Source organism: Phocoena sinus, chromosome 7 (assembly GCF_008692025.1).
Source record: "Phocoena sinus isolate mPhoSin1 chromosome 7, mPhoSin1.pri, whole genome shotgun sequence".
Lineage (NCBI taxonomy): Eukaryota > Metazoa > Chordata > Mammalia > Artiodactyla > Phocoenidae > Phocoena > Phocoena sinus.
In genome coordinates this window covers 18,408,922-18,424,996 of record NC_045769.1, presented here as the reverse complement: position 1 = coordinate 18,424,996, position 16,075 = coordinate 18,408,922, and the positions used below count along the sequence as shown (strand labels likewise).

Genomic DNA, 16,075 nt, shown 5'->3' with positions numbered 1-16,075 from the left:
GGACCACCTGGCCCCCGCCCTAGCCCCAGTTCCAGCCCCCGCCCCAGCCCTTCCCCCGAGGAGTGGCCCAGCAGCTACGTGGTTGAAAGGGGCCCCAGAAGCTCTGAGGGGCTGGCGCGCTCTGTCTCCCTGACAAGGAACGCTTTTAGGAGCTGGCAGACCCCAGCTTCCAGGCTCCTGTCCCACCTGGTGTCACCTCTGCGCTGGGTGCTGGGTTGTGACTCTGTGTGTGTGTGTGTGTGTGTGTGTGTGTGTGTGTGTGTGTGTAGCAGGGAGGGGTTGTACGTGTGGGTCAGGTCACTTGGGGTGAAAGCCCTCGCCAGCCCCTCCCCCACATTCCTGGCGGGAGTGGGAGATAAGGCTCAGGGCCACAGACATCTACGTCAGAGATAGGAGGTCTCAATGCCATGGGCAGGGGCAACTGGACTGCGGGGCGTGGGAAGGGCTGGGGAAGACTGGGGTGAGAAGGGTAGAAGAGGGCGGGTGGTGGGATGGGGAGGGCAGAGTGGGGAGGCCCTGCGCAGACCCTGGCAGAAGGGGTACGGGGCAGGGTGTGGGTTCACCGTTGGCAGGGCCAGGTGAGCTATGTGGCCTCAGCTGCTTCTCTTGCTGCTGGCCCCACGGGGTGGGCATGGCTGCCATGGGCCGGAGCTGGACCGGGAACTTGTCCTGGCCAAGGTGAGGGCCCTGTTCCTGGATGCCTTGGGAGCCCCAGCAGTGACTGGGGAAGGTGGGAATCCTGGAGTCAGGCGTCTGCCCCGAAGACATGCTGTGAGGGGCTTCACGCGCAGGGGCTCTGAGCCCGAGGAAGAGGATGTCTCCCAGGCCATCCTTTTCCCGGCTACAGGTAACGAGGGTGGGGAGCTGGCACCTTGACTTTGGTAAACAGTGTGGTACTGCAGGGGCTTGGGAGCCAGGCAGGTCTGCGTTTGAATCCCAGACCTGCGACTCAACTGGCCTTGCAGTAATGGACCAGTTACTGAACCTTCCTGAGCCTCTGTCTCCTCATCTGTAAAAAGGGCAATAATGCCTACCTCTCAGGATTAAGTAAGATGGTGTATCTAGCGTGCACGGTTCACAGGAGGCATTTGGGAGATAGTCGTCAGGGAGGCCAAGGGTCTCTAGGGACAGAGATATCTGGGCATGGGTCCCTTCCTGCCATCTTTCCTTCTATCTTTGCTTTTGTTCCCTGCTCCAAACACTGTTTCTTTAGCCCCAAGTAGCTGAGACTTGAGAAGATATCAGGGATGCAGGAGAAAGATTAGCTGGGAAACTAGTCTACCTTCTCTTGAGTTCTCTCCTCATCTCCCCATGTTGCACTGACTCAATGAGTAAAGCCCTCCTGTGGCTAAACTTTCTTGTAATCTGGCCCGCTTTGCTCTCAGAGAGGATCCCTTGCCTCCCTGCACTTCGGGCCCCGTGCAGCACAGTGAGTGTGGCTTTGGGATCCGGCAGAATCCCAGCCTGGCTACTTAGTAGTTAAATGACAGTTCATCTTTCTAACCCTCAGTTTTCTTATCTGCAAAATGGATCAATTGTGAGGTTTATATTGAGATAACCCACATAACAGTACAGCCCCAGCTGCCAGTTTTTCAGCTCATGCTGGTTCATGATCATTTGGTGCCATCTATATACCTGTCAGGGTAAGGATGCCAACTGCATTTTCTTAGAAAGCACTGTCCTCGTTCTGAGTTACATCCTTTCTCCTCCCCCCTCCTCCTTCTCCTCCTTCTTCTTGGTGTTAACCTGCCTTTTTAAGGTGGAATTATTTTAAAGACTTTCTCATGCAATATTTCTGACACATAAAAAGACATAAAGAGTAATATAACGAGTGCTTGTGTGCACAGCATTCAAGGTACCATTTCATAGTATCACATGAACAAAAATTTAAATATAACTATCAATTCTAGGCGTTGTTGAGGTGAGAAAGTGCAGGCCCTCTTACATGTCGCTGATGGGAATATTAATTGGCAAAACCACTTCAGAGAGAAGTTGACAACGTCTGGTATTTTTGTAGTCCTTTAATGATGAAATAACAAACAGGGAGCCTCTGTCAGTTCCCCCCCAAGGCTGAGGAGAGTCCCGCTCTGGCAAAGCACTCAGTAGGGTGCTTGGCAAGCTTATGAGTGGCAGCCACATCCCTCCTGCTGAGGAGGAGGGTCCCGGGTTCTGCCAGTCAGGGCTGCTCTCTCCCTTCCCTCTGCCTCCTACAGGTGCCAGCCTCAGGGACGAGCCAGCTGCCGGAGAGCTGGCCCAGGAGGCCAAGGAGGGCCTCTTTACATATGTGTTCCGGCCATCCCAGCACACACGCAGCCGCCAGGTGACGTCGGCCCAGCTGTGGTTCCACACGGGACTGGACAGGCTGGAGACAGCAGCCGCCAATAGCTCTGGGCCCCCGCTAGGCCTCCTGGCACTGTCATCCGGGGGTCCCACAGCTGTGCCCATGTCACTGGGCCAGGCACCCCCTCGCTGGGCTGTGCTGCACCTGGCCGCCTCTGCCTTCCCTCTGCTGACCCATCCCGTCCTGGCGCTCCTCCTGCACTGTCCTCTCTGTTCCTGCTCAGCGCGGCCCGAGGCCACCCCCTTCCTGGTGGCCCACACTCGGGCCAGGCCTCCCAGCGGAGGGGAGAGAGCCCGCCGCTCCACGCCCCCGCTGCCCTGGCCTTGGTCTCCCGCCGCGCTGCGCCTGCTGCAGAGGCCTCCGGAGGAACCCGCCGCGCATGCCGACTGCCACAGAGCGGCCCTCAACATCTCCTTCCAGGAGCTGGGCTGGGAACGGTGGATCGTGCACCCTCCCAGTTTCATCTTCCACTATTGTCATGGGGGCTGTGGGCTGTCCACCCCGCCGGACCTGTCCCTGCCAGTCCCCGGGGCACCCCCTACCCCTGTCCAGCCCCTCTCTTTGGTGCCAGGGGCCCAGCCCTGCTGCGCTGCTCTCCCAGGGACCATGAGGCCCCTACGTGTCCGCACCACCTCGGATGGAGGTTACTCTTTTAAGTATGAGATGGTGCCCAACCTGCTCACGCAGCACTGTGCTTGCATCTAAGGGAGTCCTGCTGGTGGCCGAGTCCCCACCATTACCAGCCTGGAGGAAGGGCAGGGTTCCCACCTCCCCGCTCCTTCCACCTCTCTGCCTGGAGGCTCCCCTCCCTATCCCGTCCCTGTCCCACGGGTAACGTGACAATAAACAGCATAGTGCATACGACTCGGTGTGTATTCTTAGGCTTCTCTGACACGTTGTGTGTGTCGGGGTGAGGTCTGGGCCCCGGGAGCATGGGATTGTGGGATCTCAGGTCACTCAGCCTCACTTGACCTCAGAGATGTGGGGTTTACCAGCTGTAATTGGATGTGTATCTGGTAGGAAGCTACAATGCTTGGGGATGACAAAAAGGTGCTTCCCAGCTCAGAACAGCCACTCTGGAGCCAGGACTGGCCATCATACAAGCTGGACCTGATGTGTCGGTTGGGTGGCCTGCTGTGCACACCCCAGAGTGCCTACGCCCAAGTGGCCTAACCGCCCCCTCCTTGCCACACTCTGCCCTAGCTGATGGACGCCTAGCTCAAGGTCAGGTGATTTATAGATGTGCCCTGTGTATCTTTACAGAATCCCTTAACTCAGCCCTTAACGTCAGACGGTGGAAAGGCAGAGAAACCATTTGCTCTTGTGTGAACCTGTGCCCACACTGAGAGCCCAGTGTGCACGGAGTCCTTTTCTTTTCTTTTCACGTTGCATCTCCTATCAGTCCATTCTGCCCCACCTTGACTGGGCCCCCGCTTCCCTGGCCTTCCTGCTTTCCTTTTCACTCTCCTCCTTCTCCCCTTGGTCTTAGTATCCTCCTGCTCTGCCCTAGGTCCTGGCTCTCAGCCAGTAGGTCCCATCCAGTCTCCCTTTAAGGGGTGTTGTGTGTGTGTGTGTGTGTGTGTGTGTGTGTGTGTGTGTGTGTGTAGGGGCGGGTTGGGGATGTTCAGGTCCCTCAGATCGAAACTCTAGAGCACTTTCTGATGTTCACTGCACAACTGCAATGTGTAGTTATGCTAACACGAGACTCCCTCCTACTAATCCAGATCCACGGGGTGTGGAATGGGCCGGTAAGTTCCTGCCCCAGGAAGGGGTGTGGAGGGGGGAGAATCCCAGCCTGTCACCTTAGGCTAATGCCCTCTCGATACTTGAGCTGAGCTGGGTGAGCTATTGTTCCTCACAGCACCAGAGGCCCCAGGGCAGCCCACTCCGACTGCATGAGGCCCGGTCTCAGTTGATGCTGCTACTAGGGAGTCGGGAACCCGCCTGTTCACAGGCCTGGGTCTCTCCCAGCACCTTCATCGACACCCAGCATTGCAACTGGTATGCTCAGGGCCCCTGGGCTCCCCACTCAGGCGGGGGACTGGGGAGAGGGCTGGTTGGGCTGGGCCAGTGGTGGGAATGGGAGATTTTCCTCAAGGCCGGCTAAGCCCCGCTCTCTCCCCGTCTGGCTTCCCTTGCCTGGTCACCCCCGCCCTGAGCGAGGCTTGTCCCTGAGATCTTCAATCCTCTTACTGGGCTTAGGATGCTCCCCCTTCCTGCTGGGGCCATCTAGGACCCTGTGCTGTCCAGACTTTCCCTGTGCCAGGGATGTGGATGTCATCTGAGGGCTGGGGACACTCTACCTAGGGCCACAGGGTTCTCTACTAGGCCAGTTAGCAGATGGGTGTTGCTAGGGAAGTGTTTTCACATATCTGATACAGAGTGAGAGAAATGAGTGCCACATAGTAACTTTCACAAAGCCAAAGGTATTCTTTCTAAAGGGCTGCCCTGTATTCTAAAATTATCCTTCCTGTGTGTCAATATGTTATTTCTTTTATGATATCATAGTGATGGTAGACGGTAGGGGTTTGGTTTGTTTGTTTGTTTTTAAGTTTTTACTTAACAAAATTAAAACTTGGCAATTCTAATTTGGATCCTAAGATTTTTCTTTGTAATTTCGCTGCTGAAATCTGTGAAATCTCTAAATCTGTGAAATCCTAAAGTCTGGGAGTCACTGGTATGGGCCACCCTTCCAGGGTCTCTAAGGCCTTTGATTCCACTAACTTAGCAAGTCAGGAAGAAATGTCCACCCCTCCCTAAGAGGGGCCAACAGTGGCTAAGAAAATCTGTCTTCACTCCTGGCCATGAGACTAAAAGTGGTAGACTTCAGAGATTTTCCCTGTTCCCCGTGGTAATCATTAGAGACATTTTGAATAATCTTCACTCAGAGACAAACTGAACAGAAAATTCAACTCAAACTGGCTTAGACCAAAGAAAAATAGAATTAAAAAAATCACTGGCTTATGACAAGTCCACAAGCATAGCTGGCTAAGGTATGGCTTGATTCTGGGGTCAAAAGACACTACTGTACCAGGATCCAGCTATAGGCTCTACATCTCCTGAGTGGGCTCCATCCCAGGTCCAAGGCAGCCTGGGCAGTTCCAGGCTCTCATCATCACACCACTTGGTCTAGCAGGAGGGAGTTTGCTTATAGAAGTCCCAGATTGGGTCCTGGTGGCCTGACTGTCCTGATTAGGGTCATGTGCTCCTCCAGGAAAGGTGGCTGAGGGAACAGAATGAGTTAATGACTTAGATCATGTGTCCTACCCCTGCAGTCCAGAGCCTAAAGCACAAGGTGAAGTTATCGCCTGCTTCCCCAAAGTAGAATGCGGTTACCACACAAAGGTGGGACAGATGCTGAAAGAAAAGTACCGCTGGTTCCTCCTCCTAATTATGTCTCAAATCAAGCCCTTTCTCTCTCTCTACATAGACACTATTTTGCCATTTAAAGGGAACTTTTTTTTAATTGAAGTATAATTGATTTATAAAAATTGTGTTAGTTCCAGGTGTACAGCAAAGTGATTCAGTTAAATACATATTTTTTCAGATTATTTTCCATTATAGGTTATTACAAGGTATTGAATATAGTTCCCTGTGTTATACAGTAAATCCCTGTAGCCTATATAATTTATGTATAGCAATTTGTATTTGTTAATCCCATACTCCTAATTTATCCCTCTCCCCCACCCCCTTTCCCCTTTGGTAACCATAAGTTTGTTTTCTATGTCTATGAGTCTGTTTCTGCTTTGTATATAGATTAATTTGTATTACTTTTTAGATTCTACATATAAGTGATATCATATAATATTTGCCTTTCTCTGACTTACTTCACTTAGTATGATATTCTCTAGGTCCATCCATGTTGCTGCAAATGGCAATATTTCATCCTTTTTTATGACTAATATTCCATTATATATATAATATTTATATATATATATATATATATATATATATATATATATATATATATATACACAACACTACATCTTAAAGCAATCACCTGTTGATGGGCATTTGGGTTGTTCCCATGTCTTGGCTACTGTAAATAGTGCTGCTATGAACACTGGGTACATGCATCTTTTTGAATTAGAGTTTTTGTCTTTTCTGGATATATGCCCAGGAGTGGGATTGCTGGATCATATGGTAGCTCTATTTTTAGTTTTTTAAGGAACCTCCATAGTGTTTTCCATAGTGGCTGCACCAATTTACATTCTAAAGGGTGATTCTTGATTGAGCAGTTCAGCAGCCTCCTTAACCAGTCTCTAAGCAGTCACTCCCTACCTCTCCAGTCCACGTCACACCTGGTGCGGAGAGGATAACTTCTTTGGTGATTTTGTCCCTTAGGTGATGAAAAACTTGTCTACCCAAAGTTCAACTTGCTTTGTGTGGTATAACAGCCCTTTACAATAGACCCTACACCTATCCTTGCAGACTTGGAGTGATACAGTCATGAGCTAAAGGATGCCAGAAGCCTCTACAGGTTGGAAGAAGCATGGAACAGATTCTCTCCTGCAGTCTCCAGAAGGAGCCTGTGATTTGTTACTTTACATGGCAAAGGGGACTTTGCAGATGTGATTAAGGTTACTACAGACCTTAAGGTGGGTGGAGATAATTGTGGATTATCCAGTGAGCCCAGTCTAATCCCATGAGCCCTTAAAGACAGAGAATATTTCCTGGCTGCTGTCAGAGAGTTGTGATGATAGGGAAGAGTCAGAGAGATGCAATGTTGCTAGCTTTGAAGATGGAGGAAGGGGGCCAAAAGCCAAGGAATAGAAGCAGCCTCTAGAAGCTGGAAAGGCAAGGAAATGATTCTCCCTCAGAGCCTCTTGAAAGGAATGCTGTCCTGCCGTCACCTTGATTTTAGCCCAGCGAGACCCATACCAGACTTCTACATAATCGTAAGATCATTAATCTGTGTTCTTTTAAGCCACTAAATTTGTAGTGATCTGTTATGGCAGTAACAGAAAACTAACCAGAAACAGTGACCAAAGATGAGGTGGTGTCTGGGAAGAAGAAAACCCTTTTCTACCATTCCTGATGTAGTCTGCCTCATCCAGGAAATACTTGGCTTCAGTGCAATTCAGAATATTTATGCTGGTCATTCTTTGGATCCAGTACGTTTGACAAAAGATACATTCCTGAATTTCTACACTAGTTTTGTCTTGGAGTAGAATATATTCTGGGTTGAGCAGTTAGAATAGTGTTAACATAGGGTGTCCCCTAGAAAAATGTGTTGAATGAAAAAATGAGTGTGATCAAGACAGGCTCTGTAAGGGATTGTAATCATTTGAATTTTTTTTTTTTTTTGCGGTACGCTGGCCTCTCACTGTTGTGGCCTCTCCCATTAAGGAGCACAGGCTCCGGACGCGCAGGCTCAGCAGCCATGGCCCATGGGCCCAGCCACTCTGCGGCATGTGGGATCCTCCTGGACCGGGGCATGAACCCGTGTCCCCCGCATCGGCAGGCGGACTCTCAACCACTGCGCCACCAGGGAAGCCCCTCATTTGATTTTAAAGTGCTGTTTAACACATATTCCCAAGGATTGCTGACCTTAATGTCTTTTTGTTTCTAGTTTATGATGGTCATAGCTCTATAGGTAACAATGCCAAGCTGTATTTTTTTTTTTTTTTTTTTGTGGTACGCGGGCCTCTCACTGTTGTGGCCTCTCCCTTTGCGAAGCACAGGCTCCGGACGTGCAGGCTCAGCGGCCATGGCTCATGGTCCTAGCCACTCCGCGGCATGTGGGATCCTCCCAGACCAGGGCACGAACCCATGTCCCCTGCATCGGCAGGCGGACTCTCAACCACTGTGCCACCAGGGAAGCCCCAAGCTGTATTTTTTTGATACTAGTGATATAGCTAAATCAATAAGTCAAAAAATACATAAAATCTTAATAGGAGAAATAATTATTGAATCATCAAGCTAGTTCAAAATAAGAATACAAATACTTTTCAGTATATATCAAAAAAAACCTTATTTGACAAAAAAAAAATGTTTCTTAATGGCTGTTGGTCAAGGCAGCATCGAGAAACTTGAATGCAAATTCTACCAAATGATTTATCAAAAAGGGGTTTTGTTAATTTTTTTTTTTTCCTGCAAACAAATGTGGTTACATTAACACTGAGCACATAACAAACTGGTTTGCCTGGATGTTTAAACGTTATCAACATAAAACTAAAACATATTTATCTCAAGATCTATTCCTAGTCCAAATGTATCTATACTAAGGCTGGAAGACAGAATTAAGAATAAAACCAAAATGTATCTGTAAAGTAATAAAAATAATTTGATTGCTTTTATGCTGGAAGTATGTTTCTTGTTAATACAGCACATCATCTTTCTGATCTGCTACTGCTTGGATATTCTTAAGCATATCTGTTTCAGGCTCTCATCAGTGAGCTCTACGGAAATGAAGTGCAAGAGTAAAGTCAAGAGTTGCAAGTTCAGGATGGGACTGTACAATAAAGTCCGGAACATCCGGGATCCTGTGTGTAATGTATTGAATGACTCTCATTGGCTAACCTGATTGGAACTTTTGTCATTGGCACGGAATCGTCAACAGGAACAACTGCATTAAGAACTGACTTCTCTTCTGGGGAGGAAGGTATATTGACTATTTCAGGTGTAAGGCTTCCAAGTTTTTGTTTTCTCTACTAAACCTTATTTGAACCTTATTCTAGGTTGTATGTATTCTTGATCTTGATGATCCTCCATATCCAAATTCACTTGGGCATTCTGAACCAGTTGCAGAAGCGCCAGAGGAATTTCTTTTGCAATCTTCTGCCAGCAATAATGCCACTTTAAAGGATTTCTAATATTAGTTGCTGAATTTCAGGTATACATGCAAAGAGAGTCACCCTTCCCTTAACAGACTCAAGAAACTGAGCATTTGTTGGGTTCGTTGTAAGGTCTCAATTCTCCATCATCTAAACGGAAACTGTTGCTTCACAGTTTAAGCAGAATCTGATATCTTGAAGCTGATTTTCTCCAGATGCATTCAGATCGCTTACAAAAGGAATGACCCAATCTGTATCCTCCACCTGTAGATGACTTAGATTTGTCATCACCCGAAGCTCTTGAGGCTTAATTCAGAGGGACAGTCCCAGTTTCCCTTGCCTCTTTGAAAAGTTCATTCACAATTTTCCCAGTAGAAGGTCAAATTATATGTAATCCACTGTGCCCGTGTTCACCTGAATAGAACCTTACTATGCAATGATGTGGCGGTCAGAACCTTAAACAAGTGAACATCTCCCCAATGGTGGGAAAACATTTGGGGTGGCATTTGTGGGCTTTTAAAGGCTGTAATTTTAGGTCTATCAGATTAGGAAGATTTGCATTTCACTTCATACAATTCTGCTAAGGCCAATTTATTTCTTGATACATCATCTCTTTGATTGTTTTCAGGTTTTTTTTTTGCAAGCTCTTCATATTCTTATTAAATTCTGCAAATCCTGTGCTTTTGGGGGCCACAGCCCTGAAGACCTCCTCTCCCGATTCTGCAGGCTAGGTGCTGCCTTGGCCATTTTCCACCAGCTCCCTGGCTTCTTACCCTTTTAATGTTTCTCTCCATCCCCTCTCCCCCATTTTGTCCTACTCTTTAGTGTGAACAAATTTACTAAAGTCTTTGCTCACCATTGCTTTTAGCCTCTCACTTTTTTTTTTTTTTTTTTACGGTACGCGGGCCTCTCACTGTTGTGGCCTCCCCCTTTGCGGAGCACAGGCTCCGGATGCGCAGGCTCAGCGGCCATGGCTCACGGGCCCAGCCGCTCCACAGCATGTGGGATCTTCCCGGACCGGGGCACGAACCCGTGTCCCCTGCATCGGCAGGCGGACTTTCAACCACTGTGCCACCAGGGAAGCCCTCACTTCTTTTTCTTGGGCTCCTTTTTCTTGGTACTGATCTATCCTCTTTTATTATTTATTTCAGAGCAAGTCTGTAGGTGATAAACTTTCTGAGTCCCCCACTCAGAAAAAGTCCTTTTATTTTTGCACTTGAATGATGGTTGGGCTGTGTATGTAATTCTAGAGTCAAAGTAATTTTTCCTCTGAATTTTGAAAAATTCTCTCCCTTTGCTTCTTGTATCCTGTTTTTCAATGAGACTATATGATTCTCATACCTTTGTAGTTCATTTCTTTTCCCCCTCATTGGAAGTTTTCAAGATTTCCTCCTTACCATGGCATCTGAAATTGCCTCACACTAGATCTCATGTTAGTTTGGAAAAGGATCCTAACTGGCATTCGGTGGGGCCCTTTCAAACTGAAGATTCTTGCTTTTCTTCAATTTTAGGATATTTTGTTCTTTATTTGACTATAACTTCCTCTCATATTCTTTCTATTTTCTTCTTCAGAACTTTATTATTAGCTGATACTGAAAGTGTTAGATCGATCCTCTGTGTATCTTAGCTTTTCAAAAAATAAAATACTTTGCATATTTGGTGTTGTGCTATGTGATAGAAAAACATATTTACTCAGTCCTTCGGGTCACACATGTACCCTTTAGCTGTGCTTATTCTGACCATTCTTTTGAGGATTTTGTTGCTTCAGAATCATGCTCAATTTTTCAGTTGATTTAAAACAATCAGTGTGATATCCTTTTCCACTCAAGAATGCTACAACTATTCTAAAGTCTTGGTCTTACTCTGTGATCTATTTCACTGCATGAAAGCTCCTCTACGCACTGATATCTCCTTTAAGATGTTGATTTTCTCCCAATGTTTGGTAATTGTTGGTTGGAAGCTCATCCTTTACCACAGATTCCAGTCTGATTGTTTGCACACTCCTTGGCAAAAGGGGTATGAGATAATGTCATGGTGTACATCAAAACCTTGTCAGTTACTGTTGGCAGGGGCATATGCTGTGAGGTAGGGTGTTCTGGCAGCTCATCTTCTGCAAATGGGTGCTCCCTTTACCTCCTACGTGTCACCAGTCACCAGGAACACTGTCCTTTCTCTCCATCTAATGATCTTATATCCACTGCTCCTACCTGAAGGCAGATAATCCTGCTGGAATTTCTTGGCCCCAGGAGACAAGAAGGGGGAGTGTGTGTGGAATGGCTGACGTGCTGTGGCATGCTGAAAAATCAGTGCGCTGTGGATGGCTCCTGAGCCCAGGACCTCTCAGGATCCGCCCTCTCTGGGCACAGAGCGCTCTTGCGGCTCCTACGGCACTCTGCTGCTATGCACATTTTGAGCTGTGGTTTTCTTCTCTGACCAACTTGCACCTGTCATCCTTCTTTCAGGGATTCCTCATGATTTCTGGCCCACCACGGGCTCTCCTTGTTGTCCAGGATGATTATGAATTTATTTACTTATTTTTATATGTTTTCTGTTATTTCTAACCATTTGGGATGGGAGGTAGAGGCTGCAGCATGTGTTCAGTTTGCAGTTTTGGACAGGAACCATCTCCCATAGTACTGTCTCTACCATGACATGCATCATGTTTGTGATAGACAGCATAACGGCCCCTTCCCCCAAAGATGTCTATGTCCTAATCCCCAGAATCTGGGCAAATATTATACCTACACTCTAAATTTACACAATGTTATATGTCAAATTTATTTAGTTAAAAATGTTATGTTATATGGCAAGGGAGAATTGAGATTGTGGATGGAATTAAAGTTGTTAATCAACTGACCTGAGAATAGGATGATTACCTCGGATTATCCAGGTGGGCCCAGTGTAATCACAAGGGTCCTTAAATGGGGAAGATGGTGGCAGAGTCAGTGTCAGAGTGATGTGATGTCAGAAAGACTCAATCAGTCACTACCGGCTGTGAAGATGGAAGGGGGCCATGAACCAGGGAAGCAGGCAGCCTCTTGAAGCTGGAAAAGACAAGAAAACAGATTCTCCCCTGGAACCTCCTGAAAGTAACAAAGCCCCGCCAACACCTTAATTTTTAGCCCAGTGAGATCTAGTTTGGACTTCTGATCTTCAGAACTATAAGATAATAAATACGTGTTGTTTCAAGCAACTGTTTGGTGTAATTTGTTACAGCGGCAATAGGAAGCGAATACAATGCTGAGATGTGATTACAGGAGTCTCTCTTCCACCACACTGCCAGCTCTTGAGAACAAGAGCCATACTGTTGTCGCCGGTGTTTACCCGGAATCCAGCACAGGATCTCGCACATAGTCAGTACTCAGTAAATATTGGTTGAACGAATGAAAGGGTGAAAGACTGCTCTGAATTTTAGGTTCTACAGAGGCTCTGAGATTCCCAAGCAGGCTCTGCCTTTCCCCTTCCCCTGGTCCTGGAGACCCTAATCCCTCTGATCTTGTTTGTCTGCAGGTTTTATTGCTATTCCATTTGCAGCTTCTTCCCTTGCTGTGGACCATTTCTCTCGTCTCTTCAGTCCTGCGTGTAGGCAGAATTGAGATGGAAGACACTTGGCACATAAGTACCTCACTTTACCAACAGGCCTTCCCTGGGTTATGCCTGAAACAGTGACTTTTTCTTCCTCTCCGAGACTCTGCCTGCTTTCTTCTCTTCTCCATAGCTGCCTCCATTCACATTTCCAATCAGGCTTTTGCTGTTTTCCCACCAGCTGGAATGGGGAATGTAGTTTTCATCTCATCTTTTCCTTTCTGTGTTCTGAATTAAGCACAAGGCCGATCTTTCTCATAGCCCTTCTTAACCCCCTTCTCAGATGATTCCATGGGTTTCCAGGCTAGGTAATGAAAAGAATTAAAGGCACCCTCAGGTGACCTCAGGTTTTCTATAAAGCCACTCAGGGAATCCCTCAATGTATTTTGTGCAGAACTGCAAATTCCTCTTGGGCTGGGTGACCATGGCTGCTGTTGGGTCACTGAAATATCGTTATTTTGTGGCTTTTCAGCCAGCCATTCTCAGGCTCTGGCTTCTCTGATTTCGCATTGAGCTTGGCTTCTGCCTCTCCAGCTTTCCCTCTGTGCGCCTCACATTCAGTCTCTCCTGGAACCAGGCAGGATGCTTGGTCACGGTCCAAAGCAGAGTTCTCATGCCAGATCTCCTCCAGTACTGCTTATTTGTCCCATATGTTTGATTTTGGTGACTCGATCAATGCCTGCACCAGTCTTTTGTGGCTCAGTCTGGCAGCAGAGCCAAGAGACATGGTATGTGGTTACTAACATAGAAAGAACTGCCTCTGACCACTCAGTCCTGGGGCTGAGGGGGCCAGGCGCACAGACAAACTAGTGCAAGCTCTTTTACCAAAATCTATTTTTGGAGGTGATATGCACCTCTTCATTCCTTTCCATTGTGCCCCCCTCCCCTGCTGCCTTCCTGATCCATGAAGATACCTAGTTGAGGAAACAAAGAAATCATGCAATTTCACCCTCCCCACCCACAATGCAATTTCAAGTGTGAAATTTTCATTATGGAGGAATCCTTAGGTTTCGGTTATCCGATCTGCTGCAGGAGTCTGTAGCACCAGAGTGGTGAGGTCCAGATCAGAGACAGTGGCTCACGTCCTAAAGGTGAAATTCTGTTCCCCCGTGGGCAACAGTCCAGGAGGTTGCCTGCTCCAAGGCAGCAGAAACAAGCAAGCTTTGGACCGGGATGCTGAAGTTTATATCCTCCGGTAGCTGACTTTGTCATTCTTGTATGAAGATACCCTCTCTTTCCTTCTCTCCATTCCTGCTGCCTAAGTTATAACCAGCACGCCTTCCCTTACCCCTTTGGTAACAAGCATTTTGCAGATGCTACCCCAGGGAACTTAGGGGTGGCAAGGAAGCTACCAGTGGCAGCCGCTTACAACTCACTTTCCTCCTCACACAATAACGTGGGGCTGAAACCTGATGCACGTTTCTGATTTTAGGTGGAGTGTTATTCCTGTGGAATAAAACTCAGAAGAGTGTTTGTCAATTAAGAGCATGATGTCATGACATTTCTTTGAGGAACATAATTTCATTCATGGTAACATGAAATTATGCAGTAGTAAGCCCTGTATATTATATTACTTTCTAAGGATAATTTTTTTTTGAAATGGCATTGCATGTCTTTTTAATAAAGATAATAATTCTTTAAGAGGTGAATTTGAAATTCGAACTTTAAAGAGTCCTTTGATTTAATTTTTAAAATAATGTTTAGCTCTTTAATCCTCCTGGAATTTAATGTGTGTGGTATAAGGGAAGGAACTTAGTGTTTTTCAGATGGACAGCTAGTTGTCCCAAAACTATTGAACAACTCACTTTTTTTTTATACCATTAAAATCAATTTTATCATGGATAGTAAAAAAAAAAAATCCCCATGTAATCTTGGTTGTTTCTGTCAATATTTGTCCATCTCTTTGTCAGTATCATGCTGCTTTGGTTACTGTGGCTTTATAGGACATTTTGTTATCTGGTGGGGCAAGTCCCCTCTAAGTGCCTCTTATTCTTTTCTTCCCTCAGAGTTTCTTGGCAGTGCTCATATGTTTAGTCTTCCAGAGGAATTTAAGAATCAACTTGTCAAGTTCCAAAATCTTCCCACTGAAATTCTGATGGAAATTGCATTAAATTGACATCATTATAATACTGAATCTTCTCATCAGGAACATGTTATCTTTCAATTACTTAGGTCATTTCTAATGTCCTTAAAGTTCTCCAGTTTTCTTCATATATATATGGCATATTTCTCAAAATGTTCTAGGTTCTCTCTTTTTCTGTTATGGTGAACGGATAATTTTTTTCCCTTTCAGACTTTAAGTTTTTGCAAAGGTTTTGTTTTAGTCCAGGTCCTTATGGTAGCACTTTACAGACATACACTCAAACTAACTTAGGGAAAAAAAAAGGGGTGGGGTGGGGAGAATTCTTTGGAAGGTGGCCAAGGCCCGCCCTGCAGGCCAAGGGCAGAAAGGGGAGTGGGCCTCACACAGGGCTGGAGAAAAGAACTGCTTGGTCTCTTCTTGTTGCTTCTCTCAGGAGATGGTTTCCTCTTCCTCTGTAGTTCAGCTTTCTTTGCTGCTTTTTGTCCCCCTTTTACATTCAAGGGGATGCAGAACAAATATGGCTATAGGAGCTACCCACATGAATGGTGAAAAACGATGTGGGCTGGAGAGGCACCTCTGAAATTGATTTCAAGGCACTACAATGTCAGAAACATCAAAAGAATCTGTCTCTTCTTGTCTAAAAAGGATAGAATCAGCAGTAACAGTATGGGAGAACCCGCCCTCCCGGGTTCCAGGCAATTGCTAAACAGGGACTGACAATCATCACCCTTATGGGATTAATAATTCAACAAAAATATATTGAAACCTACTGTAGAACACAGGGAACTCAATGCTCTGTGGTGACCTAAATGAGAAGGAAATCCAAAAAAGAGGGGATATATGTACAGGTATAGCTGACTCACTTTGCTGTTCAGGGTAAACTAACACAATATTGTAAAGCAACTATACTCCAATAAAAAAAATATATATCGAGGTCCTACTTTTACTTCATATTTGCATACTGCTTCGCTGATCATGACGTGCTTCCTCGTAGTCCCTTTCACTGCCTTTTAGGGTTTGGGCTCAGACCACACAAAGTATGCCATAGTCGCCAAACTGTGTGCTTTAGTGGCATAACTTGCCATTTCAAATAATTTGTCTTCAGAAAAGAAGATCCTTCAAATTTTGCAACTTGGGATAAAGATGACTATGACCTTATTCCTACTCTCAACTGGCTTATGATTCATTTTGAAAATAAATCAGAAAATTGGGCACTACATTAAAAAAACCCAACCAACCAACCAACCAAAGCCTCCTTGAAAACAAGAAATTCTGTTAAGAGACATTATT

At 46.3% G+C, this 16,075-nt stretch overlaps 1 protein-coding gene and 1 pseudogene across 1 annotated transcript; one reads left to right on the top strand and one right to left on the bottom strand.

Moving 5' to 3' along the window:
• Positions 1–386: 386 nt before the first annotated feature.
• On the top strand, positions 387–3,200 carry INHA (inhibin subunit alpha). The gene is made up of 2 exons (XM_032637507.1): positions 387–847; positions 2,214–3,200. The coding sequence occupies exons 1-2, from the start codon at positions 586–588 to the stop codon at positions 3,044–3,046; spliced, it is 1,095 nt and encodes a 364-aa protein (XP_032493398.1). The 5' UTR covers positions 387–585; the 3' UTR covers positions 3,047–3,200.
• A 5,941-nt stretch (positions 3,201–9,141) lies between these two features.
• Positions 9,142–9,864, bottom strand: LOC116756324 (annotated as a pseudogene).
• Positions 9,865–16,075: the final 6,211 nt, after the last annotated feature.